Source organism: Cebus imitator, unplaced genomic scaffold (genome assembly GCF_001604975.1).
Source record: "Cebus imitator isolate Cc_AM_T3 unplaced genomic scaffold, Cebus_imitator-1.0 Scaffold117, whole genome shotgun sequence".
NCBI lineage: Eukaryota > Metazoa > Chordata > Mammalia > Primates > Cebidae > Cebus > Cebus imitator.
In genome coordinates, this window is record NW_016107432.1 from 10,245,998 (window position 1) to 10,263,079 (window position 17,082).

Sequence of the window (17,082 nt, forward strand, 5' to 3'; positions counted from 1 at the left end):
CTGTGTCTTCCTTCAGGGCAGCAGAGGCTCTGAGAAATATTTCCCAGAATTATACAATGGAATTTAAAAAATTTTATTTGTGTTCTTGTTGCATAAAAGCTAGTAATACGCTGCAGAACAGGGTTTTGAGAAATACAAATTGGTCAACATTGGACACTTGTCCATTCATTCATTCATTCCTCATTTTAAAAACTGAGCATATAAACTTTGGGCCAGAAAGTGGGTATGTAGAGAGGAGAGGCGCAGCTGTATGCTAAGAAGTTGTCAGCGGAACATGCAGGTAGCATGGTGCTGTCCAGTGCATGCTGTGGACAAGGACTGCACAGGATGCTCCCTGGGGAGAGAGGAAATGTTCCCATCCTAGAGCCCTGGAGGAACCAGGGGAGGATTCAGGATGAGTGTGCCAGATGGGTTGACAGGAACAGGCATTCTAGGAGGAGTCACCACAAGTGCAAAGGATTGGAGGTGGGAAGCAGCATCGTGGATTCCAGAAACACCAGTGGCCCCTATTGATGGAGCACAAAGGGTGAGGGAGTGGGGATGCCATGTGGGGGTGCAGAGGACCAAGTTAAGGAACTTGGAAAGTGGAAAGTGGACCTTTTCCTAAGGAAAGTAGAAAGCTGTTGCCCTGAACTTATTTGTGTTGCGGAAAATTCTGCATGTTGCTGTGTTGGGCACTTTGAATTTTGGGCCTCATGTATGCCCCACTTAACCAGATTTCCTTTTGGCTGAGTTGGGGTACTCATTCCCCATTTACTTGCTTGAATAATAAGACATTTCTAAAGGACCTCTATGGACTCAGGAAAACACTGCAAAATAAGTGAATATGCTATTCGTTCCACGCTATGCTGTCCTGACCCCTCTGGTTTTCTCTCCGCCAGGTGTGTGAGGATCTGCCTGCTGTGCTGCTTTCCAGCCCCACCCCTAGCGGGGTCATCCCCCCTAGCAGCACCATCCACATACCACTGGCCCTGGAGACCCAGGTCACTGGAAGACACAGGTCCACAGTTTACATCTCGATCTTTGGGAGCCAGGACCCCCCTTTGGTGAGAGCCCATTTCCAGAACTGCACTTGAAATTGCTGTGCGGCTTCTCAAACATTTTGCACTTTCTCACTTAAGGTCCACACTGTATGCACATGTGCCCCAGTTGTAGAGTTTTATGTTTTTTCTCTGTGATCGTAAAATACCAGTGCTATGTGACTTTAAGGAATCTCTTTATGGCTACATCTAACAGAAGTGGTATTTTATAGCATTTGTCCTTAAACCCAACAGGGTACCAGGAGTTTCTCACACACACGTGTGTACACACACACACCGTCACACATGCCTGACCCCTGTCCAGTCTTTTTAAATCAGAATCTCCAACGGGAGGGAACCAGCACATCTGTATGGGACCCAGCACATCTGTATGTTTAACAAGCCCCTTAGTTGTTCCTAGTGCAAAGCTGGGTTTGGGTATCACTAGTTTGTCACATGTGGGCTGGGAGATCAGTTTCCCACTGCTCATCTCAACTTTTTTTGTGTATTGACTTGACTCATACCCCATATTAGCCTAGTCAAGCTGTTAAGAGAAATAGTCCCTCTCCAAGACAAAGAAGGATTCATGAAAAGCCCTCCACTGCTTAAGCTAAGTTGAAGGATAAACACTGAATTCTACAGGAGGTTGCCCAACAGGCTCTGTGTTCTTAGATACGTGGTTTACTTGGGAACTAGTGATGTCAGCTTATGTTTCTTTGATGTGACTCTGATTGCTTAGAGTACAAAAACACTAGGATTTTGCTTTTATCTCTTTCATGTAAGATGCTGTAGATAAGCCACTTAACTTATAAAGCAGCATCACCAGGGTAGACCAACCCCAAAACATGCCACCAGTTCACATCCCCATCCCCAAGGCTCATGTGCCCCACCCCACTCCCAGCCCCCTCCACAGATGCAACCCATGAGAGGATAGCTTGCTGAGCAGGCAGAACTTTATGAAAGAAAAGGGCCATCTTCCACAGGCTGACACAGTGCCTGGCTCAGGGTACAAGGAGAAGAGAGCAAAGCAAAGTGCATTTCAGTCCCCAACCTGTACAACTATGTGCAGTGGCCCTGCCCTGCCACACCACTTGTAAAGCGGCAGAACTGGAACGCAAACCCAGCTACATCTGACTTTGAAGTACTGACCCTTAACCCGGTATTAAGTGTTCTTGAGGCTGGAGTGCTGTGTGGGATATAAGGGACCCAGATTCTGGTTTCCACTCAATGCATGGCTCTGGGATTACTTGGGAAGCTGCTCATCCTTTCTAGGGAAGAAGTCCAGCCTGGAGACTGTGTTCCTGAGACCACAGAACACTAGTGACAAGGGATGCCCGTTCTCATAAGCACCCTCTTACACCCTTGCTTTTTACCAAAGGAATGGCTTAAAGTGGCTATTTCCAATTGTTCCTGTGTTCTTTCTCTCTGGTGGAACTCAGGTATGTCACTTAAAGAGCATTGGAGAAGGCCCAGTTATCTACATCCATCCCAGTCAAGTGGACTTTGGCAGTATCTATGTCCTACAAGACTCTTCCAGGATTCTCAACCTATGCAACCAGTCCTTCATTGCCGCATTTTTCCGGGCACACATGGTAAGTTATGGGACTGTCATATGATGAAACACAACTTTGGCTTATAGGCAGTAGCCGTATTTTTGCAACATGTCTCTGAAAATGATCACCAGAAGCAGAGATTTGCATGGTTACGTTGTATTAAACCACGACATTCCCATCCCCAAATCTTCTTTATTATAATAAATTATTAATATAATAATTTATGTATCAATAATTTTATTGATTAAGGGGTGCCTTAGCTTAAGGGATGCCTATTATACTTTTGTTGATTAATAAACACAATGTGCATATCTTTTGGTAAACAGGCAAGCACATTCAATAGAATCCCAGTTCAGAAACATGCTTCAAACGTCAACAAGCTCCCCTACCGAACTGTACCTAAGCCCAGACCCAGCCCTCAAAAAAACCACTTTTTAGATGTCTCTGTAACTAGAAGTGCTTCCTTTAATTTGACTTCTTTTCACTACAAATGTGTTGGTGTGTATATACTGTTTTTATTCTCTCTTCCTTCTAGCAATATTTTAAGGTAGTTTGTAAGGATGTATAAAATACAAGGGAGTATTCACCAAAAACAGAAATTAAACAGTAAAGGCAGATACAAAATAGATGTAAAATGGTTTTAGAAATGGATTTGTCTCATTTCTATGTACAGTTGATTGACCCTTCAACAATGTGGGGATTAGGGACACCAAACCCCCATGTAGTTGAAAATTCACATATAACTCTTTTTAAACTTTTATTTTAGTTTCAAGGGCTGCTTATGCAGGTTTGTTATATAGGTAAGTTGTATGTCAAAAGTTTTGTGTACAAATTATTTTATCACCCTGATAATAAGCATAGTATCCAATAGGTAGTTTTTCTATTTTCTCCTCCTCCCACTCTTCACCCTCAAGTAGGCCCCAGTGTCTCTTATTGTCTTCTTTGTGTGATATTTGGTTTTCTGTTCCTGCATTAATTTGCTTAGGATAATGGCCTCCAGCTCCATCCAGTTGCTGCAAAGGACATGATTTTATTTCTACACGTAGACCAATGTAACAGAACAGAGAGCCCAGATATAATGCCACACAGCCTACAACCATCTTCTCTTTGACAAAATTGACAAAACAAACAATGGGGAAGAGATTCTCTGTTCAGCAAATGGTGCTTAGAAAACTGGCTAGTCATATGCAGAAGATTGAAAGTAAACTCCTTCCTCACACCATATACAAAAATCAACTCAAGATGGATGAAAGACTTACGTGTAAAATCTAAAACTATAAAAATCCTGGAAGATAATCTAGGAGGTACCATTCTGGACACAGGCCCTGGCAAAGATTTCATGACAAAGATTGTAAAAGCAATTACAACAAAAACAAAAATTGACAAATGGATCCTAATTAAACTAAAGAGCTTTTGCACAGCAAAAGAAACATATAACTTTTGACCCCTCAAAAACTTATCTGTTAACAGCCTACCGTTGACCAGAACCCTTTCCAATAATAGTCAATTAACATATATTTTTGTATGCATCACATGATGTATTCTTACAATAAAGTAAGCTAGAGAAAAGAAATGTTATTAAGAGAATCATAAGGAAGCAAAAACATATTATTCATTAAGTGCAGGTTGATCATCATAAATATCTTCATACTCATCTTCACGTTGAGTAGGCTGAGGAGTAGAGGAAGAGAAGGAGTTGGTCTTACTGTCCCATGGGTGGCAGAGGTGGAAGAAAATCCACATATAACTGGACCCATGTAGTTCAAACCCATGTTGTTCAAGGGTCAACTATATTTCATAATGACGTTCAGACCTGCTGGTCTTCTATAAGCTAATTTTTATTTTTTTGTACAAGAACAGACATGAAATGGTGGGGGTTTTGTGGAGTTTAGGAATTTCTAACCCAGTAATTGAAAGTATTCCTGATTTTAGAACTAGTTCTCTAAATTTAAATATAAAGTTTTTAATTGTATAGCCCTCTGCCTATCCTCAAATTATTGCATTTGAATGAGAACTAACATTTAATGTCAACATTTGTGAAGTATTTCTGAAGAATCAAATATTAGTGATTTTATAAAATTTAAGAAATGTGATTTTCTGCTGACTTGTCTCTGACAGCTCATCAGAGACATTGGTCCTGTTCGCAGCCATTTATCATCATTATTTATTTTTATTCTCATTTATCTTTACTTGTTATGAAGGCAGCCACATGCACATACAGTCTCTGCTCTTTTCAACAGAGGTTCTCACACAACCCCAATCGTGCTCTAACACTTTGTGGATCTTGAGTAAAAAAATATTGTTTCATAATGTTTAAAGAAAAATCCTGTACGAAGGACATTTTCACTAGTCTTTATCCAGTTAGTAAATTGATGTGTTTGGTAGAAAGCACTGGGTATTGCTTAGGAAGTGTTGCTTCTTTGTTCAGTGCCAAGTTGATGCTGGGAGAGGAGGAGTCAATCTCTGTCCTGGTCCAGAACAGTGAGAGGAGGGCACCGGAGGGCTTGAGGAGATCCCAGAGGAAGGAGCAGGATGGCTGAGACCATCAGAAAGCCTACATGCGAATACAGCTATCTTCTCTTCTTACCATCCCTCTTTTCACTTTCAAATATCTCCAGGTTTTACTGTTTCTGGCAACTTTTGGTACATTTTTTTAAAAAAGGGACACTAAGGCTCTGTTTTTTTGTTTGTTTTTGTTGTTGTTGTTGGATTTTTTTTAACTTATGTAGTGTACATATATCGAATGACCCAGCTGGTTTGTTAAAATGGGACTTTCTCTTTTCCGTAAAGGTTTCATGATTCCATCTTCTGACTCTCTAATGTTGTCTTCGGTCAGCGAGCTCCAGTTCCAGGGAACCCAAATGTGTCATAGAAATGCTTTATTGTTGGCCAGCCACAGTGGCTCATACCTGTAATCCTAGCACTTTGGGAGGCCAAGGTGGGAGGATCACTTGAGGCCAGGAGTTTGAGACCAGCCTGGTGAACATAGTGAGACCCCATCTCTAATTTTTAAAAAAGAAAGAAAAAGAAATGCTCTACTGTAGAAGGTGTTTTTCCCCCAATCCTGTCTTAGAATACTGGTGTTTATTGAGTTGTAGCATAAAAGTGGTTTCAGGTGGGGCACGGTGGCTCACGCCTTGTAATCACAGCACTTTGGGAGGCCCAGGCAGGCAGATCACAAGGTCAGGAGTTTGCGACCAGCCTGGCCAACCTGGTGAAACCCCGTCTCTACTAAAAATACAAAAGTTAACCAGGTGTGGTGGCACAGACCTCTAATCCCAGCTACTTGGGAGGCTGAGGGAGGAGAATCACTTGAACCTGGGAGGCAGAGGTTGCAGTCAGCCGAGATTGCACCATTGCACTCCAGCCTGGGTGACAGAGCAAGACTCCATCTCAAAAAGAAAGGAAAAGAACAAAAGTGATTTCAAATTCAAGTAATTCTCATAGGAGAAAATTACTCTTATTTCAGCTAAGATTTTTGTTGAATGTCTTAGTAAATATGTATTAACATTATAAAAATTGAATTATGCTAATTTAGAAATTAACTACAGTGGAAAGAAACTTTATAAAACGCCTACATGATGTACAATACAAAACCTTAAAATGCATTCTTACAGGAATTAATAAGCATTAGCAGAGAGTTTCAATTAGTAGTTTGTTCCTCAAGCCTATTACAAATTTCAGGTGCTAGAAGTTCTCTTTTCTTGTTGGATGCAGTGACAGGAGGGGTCATTGTCTCTCCTCCTGTGACCCTGGGTGAATGTCAGCCCTTCCCAGATGTGGCACTCACTGTCAGCCATCTGTCACACTCAGCCTCTTGGGCAGCCACACAGCACAGCACCACTGTGATTAGATTCACCCTTAACAAGAAACATCTGTTTGTTATCAACCAGAGGGGTCAGGAGATGGGAAGCTGGAATCCCACCTCCACAGTGATGTTGGAAGATAAATGACACTTAGAACAGTTTTGAATTTCTCAGAAACAAATACTATACCAAAAAAAAAAAAAGACTTTTAAAAACACCTGGGACCTCTTCATGTAGTATGGAAAGAAGAAACAGTGAAGATATATTTTTTATGTTCCATTAAAACTTAATTTATCTTGAGTGTAAAAAAAGTTGATGAGTAAAGGAAGGGTGTTCTCCTTTGCTTTGAAATGCCTGTGCCTGGAATATCAGCCTCCACCAACAGTCCCCAGCAGGCTGACTTATTTGGAACAATCGAATAAGGCACCTCTGGTTTGGAAAAGTAAAAGAAAGTCAGAATGTTGGAACAGAGAATGGAAAGGTTCTATTGGCAGGAGAATGAATGTGTGTGCTGCTTGTATGCAGGGAGTTCTATCAGGAAGGGGACTTTCCCTTCCCTGTGAGCAACAGAAATAAAGGTGAGGACGCAGCAGTGCCCCAGAGCCTTAGAAACCTCAGCATTGAGCTGGAGGAAAGACGCCTTGCTTGGCACCTGTTTGGAAGCATCTGGAATCATTTCCTTTTTGCCCTTGGCTCTAATTCAGCCTTGGTGACATTCAGCTCAAACCTTGGGTCCAGTTGTCAGTAACACCTTGGGACTCAGACAGCACTGAGACATCTTTGTAGTGGCCTTCTGCCTCCATGATCTGCAGGGAAAGGCCATTGTAATGAGATACTTAGAATTCCTGGATCCATGAAACAGGAATTCTGATGCCTCATCCAAGCATGGTTCTTTTAAAACATTTATTTTTCTTTGTCTCTTGCCGCAGCCTTACACAATGATATGGCAGCAAGGGAGAATTATTGGGCTTTCACAGCTCCTTCAGTCCCTCAGCCACTGGGTTATTTCCTCGTTTAAGTAGGGACTCCTTTTCTGTATGTATTTGTTGATGTGTCTGTCTCCTTTAAATGCCAGTAGTCTCTGCACTGACGTTCCAGCACCTAGCAGCTGACTTAACCATTATGATGATGACAGTATGGTGACACTAATTCTGACTAACATCTATTTCATTCTATGTGTCACTTTTTATACAGTATTTCATTTACTACAATTCTGTGAGAAAATACTGTTATTATCCCCATTTTAACCAGGGGTGGAAACAGAGGTAGAAATAGGTTAATTGCCACAGCTTTTAAGTGACAGGCCTGGGTCTGACTTCCGATTCCTTCTCTTTTCCGCTGCGCTACTGAACTCCCTAACTTTACCCCAGCAGTGATTATGAAAATGGACTTGGAAGTGGTGAAAGGATCATGGTTTCATGTTCGTAAATGACCCTTTAAGGTAGACACACCTAGAGGAGCAAGATTTGTTAAAAGGGCAAGAGAAGAAATTAAGGAGTATTTCTGAAGTAGAGAAAAGGACTGGATACACATCATTTTATGCAGGAGTGTTGAAATGTACATATACAAATTATCTCCACAATGCTGTTTTTCAACCAACCTAAATTCCTTCAGTTGTATTGCTGAAATAAAGACACGTAATCTACTTCTTTATCCTTTGTGGTATAACATAGAGTATTTAGTTATGTGTGTAAAAATTCTTAACTACTATAGCTAGTACAAGTTTAAAATTCAGAGTTATGTCCCCTACTTTAACAAAGGAAATAGACAACCTCAGAAGGAAACTGGCCGGCAGGCATTTAAGATCAAGGGAGATTGCTGGTGTTGGACTCGATCCATTTTCAGAGAGAATGAAAATTGTGGCTATTAACAGAGAGCTCATTTTAAACTTCTTGTAACAACTCGTTTGTAGAAAACTGCAGCTATGCCTCATAGGCTGCATCACCCCTGCATTTTGGAGCTCACACGGTAGAACTGCAACTTTATCTTCTCCTTGGGGAACTGACTATATTAGAAGATTCCATGCTAGAGACATTTCTAATAGACAAACAATAAGACTCCAAGGCCTTTTGACTGATGACATCATTAAGATATTATACCCCACAATGCACGTGAAGAAGAGATAGAATAGGCTGTTTCTCAGGCTTCAATGAGTAAATTAGCTCTGCCCTCTAAATTGTTGCATCTATGGAAGGAAATGATGAGGAAAAAGGAAAGAAATGTACATGAATCAGAGACAAACTGCAGTTGTTAAGTCTCTTTATATTCTTTTTGTTTCTGGTAGGTTTTATAAAATAGTAGCTTTGTTCACTAAGATGAGTTTACAATATACTATTTACTTTTTAGCTCACAGACAAACTCCTGTGTTAATGTGATTCATGCAATAGCATTTGCTGTGTTCACAACATATACCCACTCCCCTTAAGGTTTGCAGTGTCCACATTGAGCAGATCAGATAACCGAGGTTCCCTTGGTTAAGAGAACGGGCCAAGGTTGCATGATAAAAGCTGGCCGTCACTCAGATTCTCCACATTTTAGTCAATTTCTTGTCTGTTTCAACACAGAAGTATTTAATTCTGGAGGTCAGACACTGTATATATGAAACATATTTTAATACAGAAAAACTCAAGAAACATACTTGATATGAAAATCTAACACATGTTAATCTTTCTCACATTTATTTACCTCGGATCCTTTCCTTAAAGAAATCAAATGTTAATGTTAATGTATATGGAGTTCAGTATATTCTCCCTGTCAGTCCTATGTCCTTTCTCTCTGCCCAGAGGTAACCATATCATGAATTTGATGTGTGTCCAAGCCATGTTTTTATATTTTATTACATAACATGTTATATGTATTCATAAATACTATATTGTGGCATTTTGTTGCTTCTAAATTATATATAAATCATATCACTGCATGTGACATTCTGCAACTTATTTTTCAGGCTTAAAATTATATTTCCAACATCCATCCATGTTAATGCCTATAAATCTAATTATTTCATTTTAGCTGCTGTGCTTACTCCATTTACCATTTATTATGTTTATTTGCCTACTTGTTGACAATTGGATTATTATAACAATGCTGCAGTGAACAGAATACATGTCTCCTTTGGTACACAGGCAAGACTTTTGGGTGTATACAAATAGGGAGTATATCTAGGAGTGTGGAATTGTTGGCTCTTAAAACAGGTACATTTTCAACCTCATTAGATGTTGCCAAATTACTCTCCAAAGTGATTATATCAGTGTGCCCTTCCAGGATTGTTTGAGATATCTATTTATTTAGTGGCCGAAACTTAGTATGGTCCGATTCAAGTTTTTGCCAGTCTGAACGTGAAATGATATCTTACTGTAGTTTTAATTTGTATATCCCTTATTACTATTGAGGTTGAGAATTTTCATTTGGGCGTCCTCTTCTGTCAATTATCTATTATCAGTTATTTATTTATAGATGTTCTTTATATATTGTGAATGCTAGCCCTTTCTTTGTAATGAAGTTTTGGACTTTTTAAAGATGTTTTTAGTTTTGATGTCAATTTTATTAATCGTTATCTTCATTGTATGTGTTTTCTTTCTTCCTTGTTTTGTTTTGTTTTTTCTTACTTTCATTTTTTGTTTTCAAGTTCACACTCTGTTACCCAGGCTGGAGTGCAGTGGCATAATCACATCTCACTGCAGCCTTCCACCTCCCAGGTTCAAACCATCCTCCTGCCTCAGCAACCAACTAGCTGGGACTACAGCCACATAACCACCATGCCCTGCTAAGTTTTGTAATTTCTGTAGAGATGGGGTTTCATCATGTTGCCCAGGCTGGTCTCAAACTCTTGGGTTCAAGCAATCCACCCTCCCTAGCCTGTGCTGGGATTATAGGTGTGAGCCACTGTGTATGGTTTAGGAATTCCATCCCTATTCTTCTATTTGAATAGGTTTAGACTCTTATTTTTCATGTCTTTAATCTAGCTAAGTTTATTTTTTTATCTAATGCAAGTAAAGTCTATTTTTTTGATGAAGAAAGCCATTCATCCTATCACCAGTTCTTGCACACTCTTTTCTTTTTTCATTAATTTATAGTTTCCTCTGCTATACTTCAGACTTAATATGTGCCTAAGTAGGTTTCTGAGCTTTCTGTTACATTCCATTTATCTATCTCAGTGTCACTTCCCTTACTGTCTTAAAAGCTACAGCTTAACAATAAGAATAGTAACTCACACTTGTTATGTATCAGGCACTGTTCTAAGTTTTTTTGGTATGTATTATTTTACGTAATCCTCAACAACTTGACTAGGTAGATTTTATTATTATCTCTATTTTACCAGTGTGGAAAATGAGACACAGGGATGATAAATAAGTAGCTCAACTTTGCACACCTAGAAAATAAACAGTGGAGCTTTACTAAGAATATCTACTAGGATTTCTTTTATGTCCCTTAATTAAGGTTTATAATTGTCTTCATAAAGGTCTTACACATCCTTTGTCATCTCTCCTAAGTTCCTTTTTGTGAATGGTAACTTTTGGGCTTGCATTTTCTAACCAGATAATAATTTATAGGAACACTATTGAATTTTCTTGTATCAGCTTTCAGTCTTGCCAAACATCTCTTCATTACTTCTAATTGTTTGTAGATTTTCATCTGCAGGTTTCCTTTTCAATCCTTATCCTTTGCTGCTTTTTCCTGACTTGTTGCATTAGATTGGCTTTTCAATGCAATGCTGAATAGTAGAGGTTAGAATAGATGTCTCTGTCTTATTCCCCACATTTATGAAAAAGCCTCAAATGTTTTATTTTAAGCATAGCATCTCTTATAGGTTTTGGTAAATGCCTATGTCACATTAAGAAAGTTCTAATCCTTTCTTGTTTTGTTATCATTAACACGTGCTGAAATGTAATGCATTTCCTGTATCTACTCAGATGATTATGTGATTTTTTCCCTTATCTGTTAATATAATGAATTAACAGATTCTCTGGTTGTGAATCACTTTTACATTCCTGGGATGAATCCGACCAATCATAACATACTGTTATTAGAGTATGCTGTTGATATGATTGCTATCATGTTACTTATATTTTTGCATTTGTTGTTTTACATTTTTTTATGTTGCATTTCTCTGGTTTTGATATCAAGAATACTGCACTCTTATAATGTGAGTTATCCTTACCTCTTTTTTTAATATTTGGAAAAGGTCTTATATAAAGTAGGATCTATTCATTAATGATGAAACCTTTTAGTCTCAGGATCCTGGTGTGGCTGTGGATGGTAGGAGATGCATGGAAATGTATGGAAATCGTAGCTAATGAATTATTTTCTATAATGACTGTTCACATTTAAATCTTTCTAGAATTTTTTTAACTTTATCAAAGTCTACAAGTATATTGGTATAAAATTATTCCAAATATTGTCTTATGATATAAAATGCTAAAAATCATGGAAGAAATTTAAATGCATATTACTAACTGAAAGAAGACAACCTGAAAAGGCTACATATGTATGATTCCAATTATATAACATTCTAGAAAAGGCAAAACTACGGAGACAGTAAAAAGATCAGTGGTTGCCGAGGATTAGTGGGAGGGATGGATGAATAGGCAGAGCACAGAGGAATTTTTGAGCTATGAGTCCATTCTGTATCACTCACTAGTTACCAAAATAGTTGATTTTTATTTTTTCTTCTTTTCTTTCTTGAATTTCTCTGCTTTTTTTGTGGTTATGTTTCTTTTTACTAAATTATATCTTTCTAATGCTAGCGATCCATAGTTTATGATGCTTAGTTTAGCTGAGCATATGATTCTATTTGGTGGATTTTTTTCTTTTCTATCAACTCTTTGAAGATTGACCTCTGGTGTTAATTTTTGGTGATAAAAATGTTGCTGTTAGTCTGATTATTGTTCCTTTATAAGTAATTTGTCTTTTCTCACTAGTTGCTCTTAAGACTGTGTTTTTATCCTTGGTTTTCTTAAATTTTCTCTTTAATGTATCAGACGATTTGAGCCTTAAACTCTGGAATGTCTCAGCCGTTATCTCTTCTTAACAGAAATGTTTCTTCTCTGACATTCTTTCTATTACTTTCATTAAGAAAACACACACACACACACACACACACACACACACACACCCAACCAGTGTGTGTGTATATATATTCTTGTATTATCCTACATGTCTATTTTTATTTTATCTCTCATATATATTCTTCACATCTTCATCTCTCTCTGTTGTCTCTTCAGTGGCCTATTTCAATTTATAAATTCTGTCTTTGATTTTGGCAAGTCTAAAGTTTATCCCCTCTATTTACATTTTCAGCTTAATTTTAATGACTATATTTTTCAATTCCAAGATTTATAATTGGTTATAGCCACTTATTCTTGAGTCTTATCTCACTGTTATGTTTTCACAATCTTTGTTTTGTGTATTTTTTTTATTCTGTAGCTCTTTAAGGATCTCAGGTGCATTTGCTAATCAATTTCAGTTTGCACTATTGATTGTTCCAGAATGAATCCATTACCTGATTGTTTGCAGCTGTTCTTCTGAGCATTTGGAATTTTAAATTATAAATCAATCTGCTATGGGGGATGTTTATCTCTCATTCTCAGTCCTCACACCTTCTTTTCTAGCATTTTTACATTTGCCTTCAGCCTAGACAGTGACCACTAATCCAGAATCAAATTTGAGCTTCTCCTCCCATGGGGATGTTGGAGAAATCAACAGATTCAGTCACTGCAGTGGCCAGTGGCTTGGCCTCAGGCTTGTCTACCTGGCGGTCTCTGCTTTAACACCACCACATCCACCACCACTGGCACAAATCTGTGTATAGGCTGTAGCTTCAGGAACATCGCAACTTTGTTCAGCGTTTTTTCAAATGTAGGGAGGCTGACTTAGCAAGGGACATTAGCCCTCATTCCTTGCTTCCTGCAGGATCATTTTGGTTCCTGTTTTTCTTTCTCAAGCTGCCTCTACTGGTTTCAGAACTGAGAGCCCAGTAGGTCTGTAGGTTGAGGCTTCTCATGTGTTTCTGTTCTACTTGTGACCTGTATGATTTTTATCTCGGTTTGGAGTACAGCTATACCAAGTTCTTCATTTTTTCAAAATTGTATCTTTTTTTGTATGTAAGGGCATGTTTTAAAGCTTCAACTTGTTGATTTATAGTCAGCTCTCTTAACTACTTTTTATAGTGTTTTATGTATTATCACATGAGCACTTACAAAAGGATGGTAAAATGTGTTTTCAGTTGTTATAAGAGATCAGAATTCTTTTTTTAACTTTTACTTTAGATTCAGGGGTGCATGTACAGGTTTGTTATACAGGAAAACTACATGTCATGAGGGTTTCGTGTACAGATTATTTTGTCACCCAGGTAATACTACCCAATAGGTAGTGTTTTGATCTTCTCTCTCCTCCCACCCTGCACCTCAAGTAGGTTCCAGTATCTTTTGTTCCATTCTTTGTATCCATGTATACTCAATGTTTAGCACCCACTTAGATGCGGTATTTGGTTTTCTGTTCCTACATTTTTTATCATTGCCTTAACTGTGAAAAATGTATAAAAGAAACTCACATGTATATTAAAACCATGAGATATCATGCATATCAAAAGAATGCAGTATCATCTCACCCAAGTTAGAATTTCTATTATTAAAAGGACAAAAAATAACAAATGCTGGCAAGAATGCAGAGGAAAGTGAGCTCTTATCCACTTTTAGTAGGAAAAATTAGTACAGCTACTATTAAAAACAATATGAAGACTGCTCAAAAAACTAAAAATAGAACTATCCTGTGATCCAGCAATCCCACCACTTGGTACTTATCCACAGGGAAGGAGATGAGTGTTGGAGAGATGGCTGCACCCACATGCTTACTGCAGCACTACTCACAAAAGCCAAGATATAAAACCAACCTAAGTGTCCGTCCACAGATGAATGGATAAAGAAAATGTGATATATCTATAGTATAATACTATTCAGGCATTTAAAAAATGAGATCATGTTATTTGCAGCAGCATAGATGAGCCTGGAGGATACTACGTTAACTGAAATAAGTCAGGCACAGAAAGGTAAATACCACATGTTCTCACTCATATGTGGGAGTTAAAAAAAAACTGATATCATAGAAGTAGAGAGTAAAATTGTGGTCACAGAGGCTAAGAAGTGTAGAAGGGACGTGGGGAAAGGAGAGGTTGGTTAACAGATTCAAAATTATGACTAGATAAGAGGCATAAGTTCTAGTGTTCTGTAGCACTGTGGGGTGACCATGGTTAACAGTATTTTACTGTATATTTTCAAATAGCTAGAATGGAGGGTTTTGAATGTTCTCAAGACAAAGAATGATAAAATGTTTGAGGAGCCGGATATGCTAATTACCATGATTTGATCATTGTATATTGTATACATGTATCAAAGTATCACTCTCTACCCCATAAATATGCACAATTATTACATGTCAAATAAGAATGAAAAATACAGCATTTAAAAAAGAAACTGACATGAATAAGGGAATAAGAATTGAAGAAAATTCTAGTTTATCTTGGTGGGCTTCTATTCTTTTGCCATAAAAGTCATGGTCATTCCATAATTGATTGAGTTCTTCCTGAGCCATCTGAAGTGACCCATTTAGTGCCAAGGAGGATAACAGTGACAACAGTAATGATAGTATTAAAAGACTTCCAGAAGCAAAGGTTTGTGCTTAATAGAGAACTATGAGTCCCTCACCCCCACCCCCGACCCCACCTGAGACCTCTTTCATTTTGGCAAAAGCTAAATGTGAAACCCAAAAGATAGAGCCCAGCAGTTTATATTGATTATAAACCACACTGAGAGAAGGAAATCTATTGATTGAGTGTTACTTAACATGATGGGTCAGCACCTTCCTTGAATTTAGAATGAAAGCTCTACTGATTGAATATGATTCATCTGAGAATAACACGAAGCCAAAATTAAAGGGGAGAGTTTGGTTTCCTTGTCAGTGAGGGCTGTCCAGAAAATAAAAGAAAAATCCCTTGGTTTCCTGCTTGCCTTGCAAGCCTGTCCATCTTCATTTTGTCTGTCTCAGCTCTTAACTAGGTTTTAAAAATTGTTTTTTTTTTCCTAACTAAATTATACAGTTAGCACCTATCATCACAAAAGGAAATTAAAGTAAAACTTCCTTTTATGGATCTAATGTGGGATTTTTTTTTCTCTAAATTCCACCTTCTCTCCCCCATAAAAATTTATGTTTCTTCCCCATTACCAGCATCATCATCAGTGATGACACCCATTTAAGAAATGGGTGTCATTGTCATTATCAACGAAAGCATTTACTCTTCCTGTTTTGTGCACTGATAGTATACAGTTATATTCAGCATTAAGCCAATAAAAAATAAAACAAATGTTTTTATGTAATGAATGAAAACAAGAAGTAGTACATTAAGTAGTATCGTATAGAGGTTTATTAATGATATTAAATCCCCAACACACATCCGTCAAGATTCTATGATGTTTATCAGGCATTAAATTATATACTCTCCCTCTGTTTCATTTTCTCTTCCCTGTCACAAACGAAGCGACCGAGACTGAAGAAGCGTATGTGACATGGTAGAGCTCTATGTAAGATGGCACCTGGAGTATGCCTTCTTTTAATACCAGTTGCAATGAAATGGCATGCAACAATAAATTTCATGCTTTGGAAGAAAAAGAATCTCCCTCTGAGGTGTTAGGACATTGAACCGGATGCATCTGGGAGGGAAGGGCAACATTATCTGAGGGCAGACACAATCATGTGTCACGCACAGTTGCCTTACATGTGGTAGTCATTCAACAAACAGTTGTTCAGTGTATGAGTACTGAGATAGTATACCGTACTGTCAAAAGTGAGGATGTTGTTTTCAGACAGATCTGAAATGAGTCTGGTTCTGCATTTACTAACTCTGGGCTAGTTATTTAACCTTTCTGAGCCTTTGGTTGTTTCCCTTTAAATGGAACTAATCGTGACATCTAGGAGATTAAACATGTGAATATATGTAAAAAGTACCTGTTGAAAAAAATAAGCATTCAACAAATGGTAGCTTTGAGTATTAATGTTGACAGGCAAACAGAGCCAAGTGAAATGGCTTTTGAAAAGATATCACATTTTGTGGCACTACGTTTGAAGGTCTTTTATTTTTCTCAGATAAGTAAAAGAAAATATATAAGGGGCACTCAGAGAAGCCTTAAGGTTTAGACCAAACTGATCCATATATTACAGATCTCTGTGAAATGGGAGCTCTAAGGCTGCCTTTTCCACACTCTTGACTTGTTTCTCTTAATTTTTGACATTGAAGCCATCTTATAAAATATAAAATATCTGTATTGATGAATGCATAAGTGTTCTTCCATAACAAAGAAATGGGTTTATTAGGAAATAATTTACTATTTAGAAATTTTAGGTTCATTAACTTTCCGATTTTCTGTCTTCTTGTAGCTTACTTGTTTGTAAAGATGCTTTCTAGCACTGTGTAAATCATGCCTGTGTGTCAGGAGCTGTCTTGTTTCCATTTATTTAACCATCTTTCCTTTTTTTTTAACCATCATGCCCTGCGTTTGATCTGACACATTTCACTGAGTCTTGAAAAGGCGATGACTCTCAAAAGTTGATGTTCTTTGTTCAAGGATGCTAAGCTAGTAACATAAAAGATTATTGGTACATATTACTTGAAAGTGATGTGAATTAGATATACTTGCCTCCCTAATAATCAGT

The 17,082-nt window shown here is 38.0% G+C and overlaps 1 protein-coding gene across 3 annotated transcripts in view; it reads left to right on the top strand.

The window, feature by feature from the left end:
- LOC108311670 (hydrocephalus-inducing protein homolog) overlaps nt 1-17,082 on the top strand; it is a 225,281-nt gene that overhangs the window by 181,145 nt on the left and 27,054 nt on the right. For all 3 annotated transcript variants that reach the window (XM_017539206.2, XM_037742244.1, XM_037742245.1), the window contains 2 exons: nt 882-1,046; nt 2,459-2,611. In XM_017539206.2, the coding sequence (XP_017394695.1) occupies nt 882-1,046; nt 2,459-2,611 (318 nt within the window). The remainder of the gene's footprint in view (nt 1-881; nt 1,047-2,458; nt 2,612-17,082) is intronic.